Source organism: Brachycentrus maculatus, unplaced genomic scaffold (assembly GCF_059751285.1).
Source record: "Brachycentrus maculatus isolate JH-2025_06_01 unplaced genomic scaffold, ASM5975128v1 h1tg000848l, whole genome shotgun sequence".
NCBI lineage: Eukaryota > Metazoa > Arthropoda > Insecta > Trichoptera > Brachycentridae > Brachycentrus > Brachycentrus maculatus.
The window spans coordinates 343,533-360,381 of record NW_028281575.1 but is presented as its reverse complement, the minus strand read 5'-3'; the positions used below and the strand labels follow the sequence as shown (position 1 = coordinate 360,381).

The window sequence follows — 16,849 nt, the reverse complement described above, 5'->3', positions numbered from 1 at the left end:
AATTTCGAAACTGATAAATTCTGTTTTATGGTTAAATTAAAATGTTTTTACTCTCTTCTGTAAAATAAGCCCGGGAGGAGTTATACATTTTACTGACAAAGCCAATTTTATGTAATTAAAATATCTTTTTCATTCTTTACGCTCAAATGAAAATATAGAATATTTTAAAAAATATAAAAACCATTACATCCTCTTATGATGATTTCTTACTGTTTCATTTCACTATGTACCTTACACTGGATTATTGGCAATTCAAGAGGGATTACGTTGCTTGTTAGGTGTATGCAAAAATTGGCACGAGTTTAAATCCCTTTTTGTGATTTCAAACTAAACTCAAACTTAAACTTGAGTATGAAAATACCGGAACTGATATGTAAAATTAAAATCTATCAAAAAATCGATTGAAATTAAATTAATTCAAACTAAAAAATATCATAAGCTATCGTTACGCTGAAAACCATCTCTAATCTTTTAAGTTAAAGATCTTGGGATGAGCGCAGTAGGATTTCTCTTTAGATGATTTATCAAAATACAAATGATCACAATGCGTTTTCCTACTCTGTTGCCTTCCATGTTCAATCAAACTGAACTCTGAAAAATATCATAAGCTATCGTTACGCTGAAAACCATCTCTAATCTTTTAAGTTAAAGATCTTGGGATGAGCGCAGTAGGATTTCTCTTTAGATGATTTATCAAAATACAAATGATCACAATGCGTTTTCCTACTCTGTTGCCTTCCATGTTCAATCAAACTGAACTCTGAAAAATATCATAAGCTATCGTTACGCTGAAAACCATCTCTAATCTTTTAAGTTAAAGATCTTGGGATGAGCGCAGTAGGATTTCTCTTTAGATGATTTATCAAAATACAAATGATCACAATGCGTTTTCCTACTCTGTTGCCTTCCATGTTCAATCAAACTGAACTCTGAAAAATATCATAAGCTATCGTTACGCTGAAAACCATCTCTAATCTTTTAAGTTAAAGATCTTGGGATGAGCGCAGTAGGATTTCTCTTTAGATGATTTATCAAAATACAAATGATCACAATGCGTTTTCCTACTCTGTTGCCTTCCATGTTCAATCAAACTGAACTCTGAAAAATATCATAAGCTATCGTTACGCTGAAAACCATCTCTAATCTTTTAAGTTAAAGATCTTGGGATGAGCGCAGTAGGATTTCTCTTTAGATGATTTATCAAAATACAAATGATCACAATGCGTTTTCCTACTCTGTTGCCTTCCATGTTCAATCAAACTGAACTCTGAAAAATATCATAAGCTATCGTTACGCTGAAAACCATCTCTAATCTTTTAAGTTAAAGATCTTGGGATGAGCGCAGTAGGATTTCTCTTTAGATGATTTATCAAAATACAAATGATCACAATGCGTTTTCCTACTCTGTTGCCTTCCATGTTCAATCAAACTGAACTCTGAAAAATATCATAAGCTATCGTTACGCTGAAAACCATCTCTAATCTTTTAAGTTAAAGATCTTGGGATGAGCGCAGTAGGATTTCTCTTTAGATGATTTATCAAAATACAAATGATCACAATGCGTTTTCCTACTCTGTTGCCTTCCATGTTCAATCAAACTGAACTCTGAAAAATATCATAAGCTATCGTTACGCTGAAAACCATCTCTAATCTTTTAAGTTAAAGATCTTGGGATGAGCGCAGTAGGATTTCTCTTTAGATGATTTATCAAAATACAAATGATCACAATGCGTTTTCCTACTCTGTTGCCTTCCATGTTCAATCAAACTGAACTCTGAAAAATATCATAAGCTATCGTTACGCTGAAAACCATCTCTAATCTTTTAAGTTAAAGATCTTGGGATGAGCGCAGTAGGATTTCTCTTTAGATGATTTATCAAAATACAAATGATCACAATGCGTTTTCCTACTCTGTTGCCTTCCATGTTCAATCAAACTGAACTCTGAAAAATATCATAAGCTATCGTTACGCTGAAAACCATCTCTAATCTTTTAAGTTAAAGATCTTGGGATGAGCGCAGTAGGATTTCTCTTTAGATGATTTATCAAAATACAAATGATCACAATGCGTTTTCCTACTCTGTTGCCTTCCATGTTCAATCAAACTGAACTCTGAAAATAGTCAACACGTTCATAACTCAAAAATGTCCTCAGTTGATAAAATTCATAAGTTAAATGCATTTCACTTCTCCACATAATTCACTATTTTTTAACTCTTTCCCATGAATTAAAGTAAATATTTGTGTTTCCATTAGGAGCGTGTGATACATTATGTGGAGGATGATGACATTGAAATGGTACCCCGCGTTGAGCATTCTAATAACGTGACTGATCCGGAAAGTGGTCCGAGTTCGACACTTCAACAAACTGAAGAAGATACTTTCAGTTCCCAAGATCCTGTAATAACTAATTATTTTTCTTAAAGTTTTATTTTTATGTAACAAGATATCCAAAATCCTCCCATTAGTATTTTATTTGTAATTATCTCTGCCATAATACAAAAGGACATAGATCCGAGTGATGTAACCAAATTGGTAAAATGTGTAAATGTGTAAAATGTTAAAATATTTTTCAGTGTCATAAATAAATAGCACATTTACGTAAATATTTTAAACATTAAATTTTTTTTTAATGCTTGGAATAATGCTAAAATAATTCCAATGTGATATTTTTTCACACTTTAAATGATTGCTATTTTCTATGTAAATAAGTCACAGGTAGATAAACTTATCTTTACTTCTATTCAGTCTATTTTTTTTCTTCTTATTTGAACATAACTTTACGACAACACAAATTAGCAGTCTAAAAAAATTCAAGTCAAAAAGTAATCTTAAATATATCTACATTTGACCCTTTTACATAAATGATGCCATCGGCATATTCCCCCGGATGGATGAGGGACAAAACACTTTACAGCCGCATTGTAACAATGTCATTTGAAATTAAGGGTTCAAGTATTGTGATAAAAGTTTCATCAAATCTCTGGGTCAATGAAATATTGGAATTAATCCATACTTATTGTAGGTTATAATGGTTTTATATTTTTTCAGACCAATGATTTTATAAATATTATGTAGTTACAGCCAAAACGTGAGTTTATCATGGAAAAATCAGTTTTGTAATGCTTATTTAACGTAACGGTGGTGTTGTCGGTATCGCTTATATCCGTATGTGTTACATCAGTTTTGTTTTGTCGCAGAAGTTGTTGGAGGAGAGGGAGAGGGAGCGGGAGAGGGAGCGGGAGAGTGGCAGCGGGAGCGGGAGCGTGTCCTCAGGGGAGCCGGAGGAGGCGGACCCCTCGGACAAGGACCCTGCCAAGGATAAAAAGAAGAAGAACCGCTGCGCCGTCTGCCGAAAGAAGGTCGGACTCACAGGTCAGTAGTGCACAACCGACCGCTTAGAACCCCCCGTCAATAAAAATGATAATTATTTATGTAGCGCCATTTTCGTATAATACTACCTCAAGGGCGTTTAGATTGAAAAAAAACTTGAATAATTTATATGAATAATTTTGTAAATTATATGAGTTCCATTTTTGTAAAATACTACTTCAAGGGTGGTTATTTAACTAACTGACTGGATCAATTTTTAACTCAATCAAAACAATCAACGTATTGGTGTTCGAATGGATGGCTGAAAACAGATTGACATTAAACTCATCCAAAACTGAACATCTCTAGATAGGGACACCTTAACGACAGCATTTGATTGATAACTCGACACCACCCAATTCATAGAAGTACCACTTCATCGGCTGTCAAATTGCTGGGCATGTTCTTGGATTCTGTCTCTCCTTTGAGACTCAAGTCAGCAAAACAAGTGCATGTTTTTATCGGCTAAAGAAAACTAAGAGCATTCGCAAGAATCTATCAGTTGATGTTTCATCTCAATTGATAAATGCGTTTTTGTATTATCCAGAGCTGATTATTGGAACAGCATATACACGGGTCTACCTAACAATAAAATGACTATTGCAACAGTATTAAACGCTGCAGCGAGACTAATTTTTGGAATTTCCATATTCAGTTACATCACCCCACAACTTGACCGACTGCACCGGTTACGCTTTCCCGAAAGGGTCGAGTATAAACTCTGTCTACTCATGTATACATCAACACATAATATGGCTCCAGAGTATCTAAAAGAGTTGCATATTCCGGAAGAATTAGTAAGACAGACGTCTCGCACATGGATTTGCTACAACTGCTATAGGTAAAGTGATCTTATCGCTCGCTTTGCTGTTGCAGGACTGATGGTATGGAATGCTCTTCGACCAGTAGTTAAAAACAGTGAGAGCGAGATGATCTTTAGAAAAAAAAAACGCGTTTGTTTGATAAATTATTTTCCGTGTCCTTTTCCCCAATTCAAGCGCAAGGAAGGCAGTATTTTACGAAAATGGCATTATACAAATTATCTATAATTATTATTATTAAAAGTAACAAACCATCGCACCACATGTTTCATTAAAAATTAAAAAATGGTTTATTCGAAGTATTGTCCCTCGCTAGCTACATATTTTCCCCATCTTTCTGGCAAGTAATGGATACCCTGCCAATAAAAGTCCTCAGTTTTCGAGACAAACCAGTCGACAGTCGGATGTCTTCATACTCGTTGTGCGAAGCTCGGTTTGTTTTATGGTAATTGTTCCGAGGGTGTTGTTAAACCTGGTAAATAAGTATTATATTTACTGGAAATACATCTGATTGAAGTATATGAGTTTGTGATTGTCTAGGGAACATTGTATTCCTGTTGATGTAGTGATGTGTAGTAATGTGGGTGTTGCGGTTGCAGGTTTCGAGTGCAGGTGCGGGGGCCTGTTCTGCTCGGTGCACCGGTACTCGGACAAGCACGACTGCACGTTCGACTACCGGGAGCTGGGCGCGCAGGAGATCCGCCGCAACAACCCCGTCGTGGTGGGCGAGAAGATCCAGAAGATCTGAACATTCGGTGTCGCCGTGCCACAGTGCCACAGTGTCACCCTAGCAAACTATTACTAATTCGAGAAATGAACTAAACAGTGCGTGCAGTGCCCCGTTCTCTATATTGTACTTTGTATCGTGTGGAAGCGTAGTTTTGGTCGTCCTAAATTTTAGGCAGTTGATTTTTCTTCGGAGTAAATTTGTTTTGTTTGGTAATTTTTCGCTTTCATATTTTTATCCCAGGGTATTTTGCTATTTGTCGCGACTCGGTTTGAAGCGAGAAAATTAGTTTTTCTAATGTAAAGTCGGGAAGAGCGCTCGGTGCCGCCGCCGCCGCACATTTATTTACATTTCTTTAAGTTAATAGTCTAATTTTCTTTATTTCTGGTGTTAATGTCTAGAGGTAACTGTAATATTCAATTAAAATTTACTCGTGGCTTATTCGCACGTTAAGCGCCGTAGCGGCTATGAGTCCTTCTCTAGATTCCTATCTCGGCCGCTTTTTATTTATATGCGAACGTGTATATACTAAAAATGCCATTATTTTTCTATTAAATCTATCTGTAAGATTGAATTGCCGTATGAAATTACCATCATACGCGATATCCGCCGTCTCTATGGCTCTTAACGTGTCGAGAGTGAAATATGTTCACAAAGTGTAAATAATTTGTCCAAGCGGAGTAAATGGTCTTCTAAATGCTAGTTACTCGTGGAGCGGTAAATATGAGATGCGGCTCGCATCCGGCAGTGCCATCACACGGCTCCTTCGTATTTACTGTCCGTATGGTATTTAACCTCTAGATGGGTTATGTAAAGTAAATTTTAGCCAAGTTTTGTTAGTACCGCAGATTTATATGTTATATTTTCTTATGTATAACCGCAAATGGTGACAGGCTGGTTACCCGAGAGAAACATTCGGAGAGGAGTGAAGTGGTGCCAAGTGAACATTGCGTACGGGTGTGCGCGGACAAGTGCGCTTGACGTCCACATATACATATATATATACATACACGTGTATTTACTAAATGATTATCTTTACATTTGTATAGTTTAGCTATTCCGGTATCATTTGGTCGGTCTCAACATGGACTGGTCCGATGGTCCCGACGAAGCGGGAGGATGAGGTTCCGAGGCGGGACCCGCGAGACTGTACTCGGTGTATATAAGCAATATTTCCTCTTCTGTTCGCGCAGCATCTGCCTGGAAAGGAATCGTGCTGGTGTTAGCGTTATTCGAAGTTGGCTATCTCCGCAGATACGTATCACTGGATTGTATTTCCAATTGTCCCAAACTTGTGTGAATTTTGCATATTATATATTACTAACCTAATTTAAAGAACGTTGCAATTAATGCTGTAAACTGTAGTAGACACAATATTATGCTAACCGTATTACGTCTCCTTTTAGTAACGATATATATAATATAGAAAATTTACATGTCTATTTGTTTCTCTTTCTAAAGGTCCTACTATCTTTTACACGTCTATTTGAAACGAGTCAATTAAACCAATCACCTTTGTCGAGGAATTGATAATAATACAGTTCGCAGTTTATTGTTACAAGTGGAATTTAGGAAGTGCATTCTCGAGAGCAATTAGGAAATCACCCTTCATTATTGTTCACCTCTTGCACTAGACACTAGTTATTGCAAACTGGGCATATTCCATCTTTCTGTCAACAGTAAAGTGTCGTACGGAAGCGAGCCATCTTGGTATTTTATATTCATTTGTTGAGATTTAAACATATTCGCACTATGAATAAATGCCTGACATAGTTGTTTTATTTTGTGGATAATTGTGCTAGATGTATATATTATGTAATTTTAGTTCATTTTGTTTTGACTTTAAATTTTGATTTATTAATAAACATTAAAAATTTATATAATTGGAAAAATACTTTATCTTTCATTATGTGTTTTATCTTTCATTCTCCGGCAAAGAAGAGTCCAATCATGGACCCTCAAGATCAGCACTATGAACCGGTTGGAGGTATTCTACATGTGGTTGCATCGTACAATTCTAAGCATCCCATGGACCGATATGGTTAGCAATGCAAATGTGCTACAAAAAGCAAGGTAGAAAGACAATTGCTGACTGATATCAAAGTCCGTAAGGTGCCCTATCAGGGGCATGCGCTTAGAGGAGAGAAGTACGAGCTATTGTACCTGATGTGGTCGACAAGGTGTGGGCAGACGGCAGATTTCCTGGTTCCGGAATATACTAAATTGGACGGGGATTAGAATTAGACAGGGACGCATACTCTCCAGTATAGTCGACATCGGGGAGACCTACATGTATTTTGTCTGTAATATTGGTAGAGCATTATTTATTTAATACATTTTTAATTAATGTTTTACTTAGTAAATACCACTATTTCTAGAAATAGTGGTATTTACTATGTAAAACATTAATTAAAGATGGATAGATTTTACCACAAAGTGACTGCCGAATTAATTAATGGAATTACTTAATACATATTAATGTAATTTCTGTAGAATCTGCTGGCTTAGGTTGAAAATGAGAAAGAGTAAAAGTCATTTTGTAAAGCGGATACCATACAGCATATTTATTCAAAGAATGGTCTAAAATGGCTCAAACCATACTACATATTCTCAATTTAGTTCAAGGCAATGTATATTTACATTTAAATGTATTACAAAGCCAGCGATTTGACAATATGCTTTAACAAGAGACTAAGATGCTGAGCTATGAACGAGATAAGAAAGAAGAAGAAGATCATTCAACAGTCGACCAATGGCTGACAAGTCGAAGTTTTAAACAATGAATTAACTCCTCAAGATTTTTTTTATTTTTATTTTCTTTATTTAATGAAGTTAAAAAAAAATATTTTAATTTTTGTTTTCTAGACATTTCTAGTTTGACATATCGCTCACTCCTTTCAAGAACGTCATAAATAAAAAAAAATTGATTTTTCAGGAAAACGTTTTTAAAGATAAAAAAATACAGTACAATGTATTAAAAATAAGTATCAAGCCACTTGTACTTTTACTAAGCAACAGATTGTTTTAGGTTAAACCTGAAGGTTTTTTCTCCATTTGAAAAATATTTAGTATATTTAAAAAAAAAAAAATAAACAACACTCTTTCTTCAAAATGCAAAAAAAACACTTTCTGCCCTGTAGCGGGTAAATGTTTAGTTAAAAATATGCCACTTTTGCTGGAATATAGTACATTTTCCGGGCATTCCAAAAACATGCACAGCTGAAAATTGACAATTTTTGATTTATGACATTGTTCAAAGGAGTGAGTGATATGTATCTAATACCAGTTACAATAAGGAGACTAAGCTATTGTGCTTGGAGAGGGACTTATGCTAATTGTTTATACATACTTATGAATGATACAATAGTTTTTTTTCCTTTGAATTATTTATTTTCTTTCTTTTTATTCCTCAGAAAATTTTATCAACATATTATTTTGTGCTCATCTAAATTTTCCTTGGATTGTCCCTGATTATTGGACTACCCAATTTTCCGAAATCGCTCTTTGGAGAAATCAGGTAGATTTCTATGAATTTCTGGATCCATATAAAATATTAAATTTTAATTTTGCCGTTCCCCATTTTTGCATTGAATATTGCAGCTGACATAATACATACCAAACTTCAGAATACTTGTATTGTCCTTTTCTATCTTAAAAAGTATTTTTTTAATTACTTCTGTTAGATTCTGACCAATCAATATAATTCGAGCTGGTAAAGAATCCATTTTATTTCTGCTCACGGTTGCCAAGGCTACAAGATAAGGAAGGCTGCTTTTCTCTTTTGTCAAGAAGCTCTTTTACTATTTATGTGCTGAGGAGATTTTAGTTCTTCTTTATCACCGATATAAGGTGATACATTCCTTAGTAATATTGAAACAGAATTATTAAAATCTAGTCACCCTATTGTATAATCTTGTATATTCAAATGGTATAGGTATGTTGTCTATATATGTATTTTGTATTTTTACGGGGGATGATTGGATTCCTTCCTAATCCATATTAATACACCATAAACACATTAAATTTGCTCTGGAAACGAATGATGATAATTTATTGAATTTTCTCAACCTCTATCAAGGTTGTTCATTAAAAATTATAATTTAGTATTTACTGTAATCCCTCTCTCTTGGATACAGCCACCCCTACAGATTCCTTACATCCTATTTTGCACAAAATATTTTTTTTCATTATTTATTAAATCCTGTTGATTAACATTCCCCTTAGTACTTTAAACTATAATCACAATACAAACATATTAATAAATAATAAATAAAAGAATAAATAGTTAATATAATCTTACATTCGGCATGCAACCCATGAATTGTTTAAAAATAAATGCGCATGAAAAATTTTGTACCCTGGTTTACCAACTATAAAAAATTTACTCTTACATATTCAACCAGTAAATGTATTATACTAATAATAATTAAGGTAAAATCTTTGGTAACTCAGAATCATAAGTAGACATATCGCTCACTCCTTTCAAGAACGTCATAAATCAAAAAACTTGATTTTTCAGGAGAACGTTTTTAAAGTTTAAAATATAATACAATGTATTAAAAATAAATATCAAGCCACTTATTGAACTTTTAACTGTGCAACAGATCTTTTTAGGTAAAACCTGAAGGTTTTTTCTCCATTTGAAAAATGTTAAGTATATTTAAAAAATAATTTAACAATACCTTTTCTTCAAAACGCAAAAACAACACTTTCTGCCCTTTAGCGGGTAAATATTAAGTTAAAAATATGCCTCTTTTGCTGGGATATAGTACATTTTCTGGGCATTTCGAAAACATGCACAATTGAAAATTGAAGATTTTTGATTTATGACGTTCTTGAAAGGAGTGTGCGATATGAGGAAAAAGCAGTATGAAAAAAAATACATTGGCCAAACTGTGAGAAATCCAAAAATTCTTATCAAAAAACATCATCGTGGTCTTGTAATAATTTTTGAATTTTTGAATATATTATGGACACTGATCACTTTTTCAACTCACATATACAGTCAAACTCAGTTATAACGAGGATGACGGGACCGACTGAATTTGCTCATTATAAACGTTCCTCGTTATATTTGAGAATAGGTATTATCAATATTCCTATCACGTGAAGACGTGGATATCTGGAATGGTCTCATAACAGAATAAGTCGCAATACAATTTTTCTCAAATAAAAGCTAAACCTTAGAACTTTTTGTAACTTTTAATTATTTCACTTTATCACCAATCACGGGGTATTTAAATATATGCAAAAAATTACAGACTTGAATGAATGAACGTGCAAATATCCCGGGGAATTTATTAAAACTGAGAGACAGGCTCGTCGGCTGCCTGGTCTGGCGCCAAGCCTAACCTGGACTCCAATATACTGTTGCATCCAATCGCATTCAAAGGCCACATGATGAAGAACATAGAAAATTAAGAATTCCAATAAAGAAAACTGAAAAGCATTTATTAATATGTAATATGGCCTTTTAAAAATTCCCCGCCATTGCTTCCTTTAGTCCCGTTAAACCAAACCCCACCCCCTGAATTATCCCCTCTAGTTATTACCCCACCTATCTCTTATCAGTACCTTGATTATTTATTTATTTCTTGTCAATTTGTATTTTCACCTCTAGATGAGAACATCTTGGGAGAATATGGAATTCTGTAATTCAAATTTGCTAGATACTCTATTAGTTATATTGTCGTCATCCATTTACTTTATACATATGTTCAAACCATCTCAAAGAGCCATTCTTAATATTTTTTTTTTTTTTTACTTTATATTTCACTTGGCAAATACTGTTATTTCTTAAAATCTATTGTAATACTTGGCAAAATGATGCGGAATGTATCGAAACACATGTCATAATAGATTTCAAAAATAGCAGTATTTACGAAGTGAAATTAAAAAAAAAAAGGTTGTATAATACCACAAAATAACTGCCGATTTGATTTTTTTGTTTATCTAGGAATGAGTTAGGACTCAGCTTCATACTAACGCAATTCGGACATTTTGCGGACCGCTGGCGACGGGATTTGATAAATTTGTACATATAGTAAAGACCTTAACAAAGAGATTGGTACATAATATTCATATAAAAACATTAAATATGTAATTACTTCTTTCTTCTCTTGACTTTGAAATGAGGCTGGCGCAGAAGGTAAAAATACCCTTCCTGTCCTTAAGCATAAATCAACCAAATGGGTAGAAGTACCTTTCTCGTCCTTGGTGTGTTAATTTATACTACAAAAAAAGCTTGATAAATTATTAAGCTGGATAAATTATTACTGGAACGACTGGTTGTGATTGGTAGCCTAGAGGAGAAAAGAAGGAGAGGAAGGTCCCACACGATGGACTGACCAAGTTAAGACACCTCGGTGGTTGGAGCGCTGTGTGCAGCGCAGTCAAGGGATAACTGGAGAAGAGTCATTGCTTCCACAAGGGTCACAACCCTCAGTAACGAGGAGTAAGACGGAGAAGAAATAGTATTATTAAGGACAGTAATTATTTTGTTTTATTCCTATAAATAACTATTTTTCTAAAAACTAAGAAAATCATTCCTAATTTGATTAAAGAGTGTCATCTGTGTTTGGTAGAAAACTCTACAATACTACCTGCTATTTAAATAAAATCGAGTAAGCTAAGATTCAAACCAAAACATGTTTCAGTCACAGAATGACAGTTTTGCTGTTGTAGTTGCAATGTATTCCGATAGGTGTACTTTTTTTTTTTAAAAATACTTAACAAAAATTATTACCTATTGGTAATTATAAGCAATTTATGTTTTCTCGTACCAATTACGTTTTTCGTAGTTTTGAATTTACAAAATAACATCTTAGGCTGGTACACAAATAACTTGTAGACCTCCAGTACGTATATATTTCCGTTTACAGCATATATTTTTTTAAATTCTTGTTTTTTATCTTTACTTTATCACATAAGTAATTTTTTATCATTCTTCAAACGACAATTTTTATCATTAGCTAGGGACCCTGATATAAAAATATGGGTATAAATCCAAAAAATATAGTCTCTATCATAAGCAAAGATTTAGTGCATAATTATTTACGTACCTACTAAGGTATGTTACCTACATAGTTTATGTACCTACTTATTTAGGTGCGTACCTATGTAAGTAGTAAATTGGTTCAGTTTGGGTTATTATTTATAAGGCAGAGAGAGTCCGTAGTCCATAGTCCGTAGCTGTGTGACCCCTCGTCAGGCCGCTGCGTACGATAGATCTCCAAACTAATCCCCCGGGAGCCAACGGAATCCGTAGCATTGCTCGAGTTCTGCTTGACCAATTCTAGACGTATAAATTAAAGTGTGTACTATTATCTACATAATACCTACTGTTAGAAATCGGAACTGCAATAATTTACGAAGATGTCAGGGCGGGATCCCGTAGGAATCTATTACAGGACCTTGCGAAAATTTAACCAGAGTAATAAACGTTTATACGTTATAGGTTACAGTTTATAATCCTAAAAGTAAATGTAAATTTAATAATTTGCAAATAAAAAAATCTGGCCTTAATTAATAAGTAAAATAAAATTGAAAGAAATTTTCCTAGCATGTGAAATAATTCGGAGAGTATCACACATACATTTGCGAAACTCTGAAAATTGTAAGTTTTTTTAGTAAATTGGCAAACATAGATGGAGTTTATTCTAAAAAAAAGTATTTTCATTTTCTTACATATATGTATTGAATATGTAAGAAAATGAAAATACCGAATAAAATACTAATAAAATGAATATGGAATGCACGCCCCTGGCTATAGCCAGCGACGTGCATCATATCTTTACTTACCCGCGTGTCATATAAAAATGCAACAAGTACCTACTCTAACTTATTAAGAAGTATTTACGTAGCTTACCTTACTACCTACCTCTACTGCCTACCCTAGTAAGCAGTACCAGCTTACCTAACTACCTGCCTATACTGCCCATCCTAATTAATTGTCTGTGGATGCCACTGCATATAGGTATAAAACTTTCCGAATATTAAGTAGTCTGGTAGTCAATTATGGGAAGAATGATGAATGTTACTCAATAGTCTCTCAGCTTGCCGCTGGCGCTGTAAGGCTTGCCGTCGGAGCTTTTCCGCAAGTTTAAATGGATTCTCCCAATTTTTTTTCATCCAAAGTCTATATATTTTTTTGCATATATTGAACTATTTACTGTGATTGGTGAACTCGAAATCGCTTTAAATTAAAAAGTTATAAAGGGAAGTTGTTATCTGAGAAAAGAGCATCAATAATACAAAATCATTTCGCCATTCATACAGCAATGCAGTTTTAAGTTAGCGTAGTGCATTTCTGTCCGAATGATCACATTTGTCGAGTGCATCCCTTAAGGGTACCTTGTCAATACAGTGTAACAGTTGTGTAATCTGTATTCACTCGAATCCCTTAGCCTGCTCGGGGACGATTGACTGCAATAAAAATGTAGCAACTGGATACAATAAACAATGATGATCCAAGAACATATGCTTATTCCAACGTCTATTTGTACAGGACATCCGAAAAGTGAGAAATTTTGAGGGGGACACTTCTAGGATAAAAATTACTGACGTGTTTTAATAAGAATTTATTTATTTATTTCATATTTAAAAAAAATATAAAGAGAATCTTAAAATTCCTTTTGTATGTAAAAATTGCCTATTTCGACAGTATGTACTCATATTTTGCAAACATGAGTAGATACTAATGATCCTAAGATTATTTTATAAACACAGGAGAAGTAACATGAGCAAGCTTAGTTTTAGAAAAGTTTGAGATATTTACGGTATGTAAGTTAGAGTGGCGATGTAATATTTTTCTCAATTTTCTAATGAGAGCTCGGGGCTGATTGAAACGAAAAGGTTCTCGTACAAAATAAAAAAAGTCTTTTATCCATTATTATTTTTTCGCGAAAACCTTACCGATTAAGGCCCTTTCGGATTTCACGGCTACTTAGCCATTTTAATTTTCTTTGAACTACACTATCATTTCCAGTCGGCCATTACTTTGTGTAATTGCAGAATCTTCTACCGACCATTCAGTACTCTATAATTAGTTTAAAATCCATTATGCATGCGTACCGCTTTATTTTAATGAATTTTAGTTTGAAACAGGTTTATAGGTACATTTCTCTGACTTTTTCAGTAGCCCGGAGAAAATTGGTTAAAGAAAACGGTCCCAGAAGGCCGAGATTCCGTTATGGCCATATTGCCTGTGGAAGCCGCTTTTCCCCTAATTTTCTGTAACATCTTCACTGATTGAGCTTTTCCTTCATTAAGCCAGTCGTTTATTTTGAAGCACTCGATCGTTTTAAAAATATAATTTAAAAGTTTAATTAAAACAAAAACGTTCAAGTGCCTGGATATTTGGGTTTAGAAAATTAGAGAGTGAAATTAGCTACGAACCGTAATTATCCTACAGATATTAACTTCTGGAGTCCATTATCGTCACTTGTTGCAGGATTCTTTCTTTGAATCGATATTTTTTTCATTCTTTCTCAACGATACTTAGTACTTACTTTTATATATTATTTCAGTGAGCACTTCACCTCGACCACTAAAAATTATTTCGAGTAACTGTGTTAGGTAAGTTTTTTGGGTCAGCATTGGTCTACCTTTCCGGTTTTTCAAGCCTCTTATCATCTACTTATTGAGATAAATCCAAATATCAATTTATGCTTACTCACTTATCGAATGGCATTTTAAAAGTTAATTAGAGAAAAATTCAAACAACACAACTTACTGAGAATCGACTGGATGAAGACATGTATGTGTGGTCTTGTGCTGGTAGTACGTTTTGTGCGTGTGGATTTGTCGAATTTGTAGTGAACTTTGGTGAAAGGTGTCAAAAAGGATCAAAAGTGAGCAACACAGAGCAGGAAAATATTTAAACCCTTCGAATGTGTGGCGTATTGGTTTCAAAATATATGCATTAGGAAAGGAATAACAATAAATATCAAAAATAATAAAAAACTATTTTGTGATTATGAACATGTGTAGTTTTATATTTTTATGAAAAATGTTGGTAATATTAGTATTTAATCACTCACCGTGAGTGGTTATATACATATATAGGTACTGCTATTGCTAACATTTTTGTAAAAAATAAAAAATGACTAACCACAAAGTAAATGCTTTAAATATGAATAATATAGAGAATAGCATATTTATTTATCATATTATTTGTTGACATCTCAGCATAGATGAAGAAGAATATGGAAGTTGTATGTGGAGATGTCAACAAATAATATGAGAAATAACTCCTATAATTGGAGATAATACAGATTTGTGAACAAGTATTTGGATACACTCAAAATGTTGATAACATTGACTGAATCATTTTATAAATCAAAAAATGATTTAATAAATCTACAGATGGGTACCAATATCATAAATCGTATTCATAAATTCATGTTTTACTCAGTTTATACAGTATGTATAATGTAACCTGAATAAATAGCGCATAATAAACTTTACATGTTATAAATTCTCAAAAAGTGTTTTTTAATTTGAAGTATATCGAAGATATACTCTCATATTTTTTCACTCAAATATTTATTCGATTTTACCCTAGACTGGTACCTGAAGTGGAGGGCTGATCACCTTTCCTTCATATGTTATCAAGATAACACTGCGTTTATATGAAGCAGTGCCCTATGCACCGTTGGGGTGCGGGTAGGGTTTAACAATATCGAAGATATGATGTCACTGGCGTAATTAAGCTCCTATCAGGTGACAGAAGTTTAAACAGCCAACAGTATGTTCATTTTATGAAGGAACTAAACAACTATCGCCATATTCCAATATTTTTCTGCCGAGACATGAAGAATTGTCTTATTGTGAGCGCAGTATGCACCTACTCAGTTACGGACGAAGTTTTCCATTATCTCCGCACAGAAGGCGTCGAGTTTTAAAATGAAACTCTGTCCTCCTGTTCTGTTGTGTTTACTAATTTGTTTCACATATTTTATCCATAATATTTACTATTCTACCAGATCATGGCATACATATACATCCGTAACATTGTGGCTTTATATTGAATATAAAATATAATATAATTGTCAATGGTAAATAAATATAACATTTATAATTAACTCAAATTAAATTTTTTTAAATTTTAAATTTTATTTTTTTTAATACAAAATACATATTTAAAAAATACAAAATAGTTGGTAAATATACAATACATTTCAAATATAACGTTTCTACCTCTCTAATAAAGTAGATACTTGTGTTTAGAGAGGGAGTTCGTTTTACATTTTTTTAAACAATATAAATTAAACAAAGTAAATTATAATTAAAAATAAACAAGTAAATAAAATTTTTTTTTACAACATTTTGAGTGTGTCCAAATACTTGTTCACAAAATCTGGATTATCTCCAATTACAGGAGTTATTTTCATATTATTTTTTGACATCTCATCAAAGATGAAGAAGAATATGGAAGTCTGGGCATTTACGGGGCTTACAACCGTCATAGGCTGGTTTGAGTGATCACTTTACACACGTGTAACATTCACCAATTCTACCCATTATTGACAACCACGCTACTCAAATTCTTGGAAGTTCTATATATATGAACCAATTTAGAAACCTTGTTCGTGAATCTCTAGAACTTCACTAGAGACATCTATTGGTGAGATGTAAAGAAGCTTTTTATTAAGCAGATATGGAAGAAATCATATTCTTCTTCATCTTTGATGAGATGTCAAAAAATAATATGAAAATAACTCCTGTAATTGGAGATAATCCAGATTTTGTGAACAAGTATTTGGACACACTCAAAATGTTGTAAATAAATTATCTGGTCAAATTATAAGCTTAATAATAAAAATGAAAATGGTATTTTCTGGCTTTTCTCATGTGTGTGATTATAATCCAGGTTTGGATCTCACATACTAATATAAGAGTTTCTGCTTAATAAAAAGCTTTTTTACATC

General features: G+C 33.5%; 1 protein-coding gene across 16 annotated transcripts in view; it reads left to right on the top strand.

The window, feature by feature from the left end:
• LOC148300047 (AN1-type zinc finger protein 6-like) overlaps positions 1-6,812 on the top strand; it is a 57,761-nt gene extending 50,949 nt beyond the window's left edge. For 7 of the 16 annotated variants that reach the window (XM_088275349.1, XM_088275347.1, XM_088275348.1 and 4 more), the window contains 2 exons: positions 3,203-3,374; positions 4,792-6,812. In XM_088275349.1, coding sequence (XP_088131475.1) covers positions 3,203-3,374; positions 4,792-4,940 — 321 coding nt within the window. In that variant the 3' untranslated portion in view covers positions 4,941-6,812. Of the gene's footprint in view, positions 1-2,255; positions 2,400-3,199; positions 3,375-4,791 lie in introns of all 16 variants that reach the window. The other 9 variants (XM_088275344.1, XM_088275342.1, XM_088275343.1 and 6 more) reach the window with 2 other exon arrangements.
• The last annotated feature ends 10,037 nt before the right edge of the window (positions 6,813-16,849 follow it).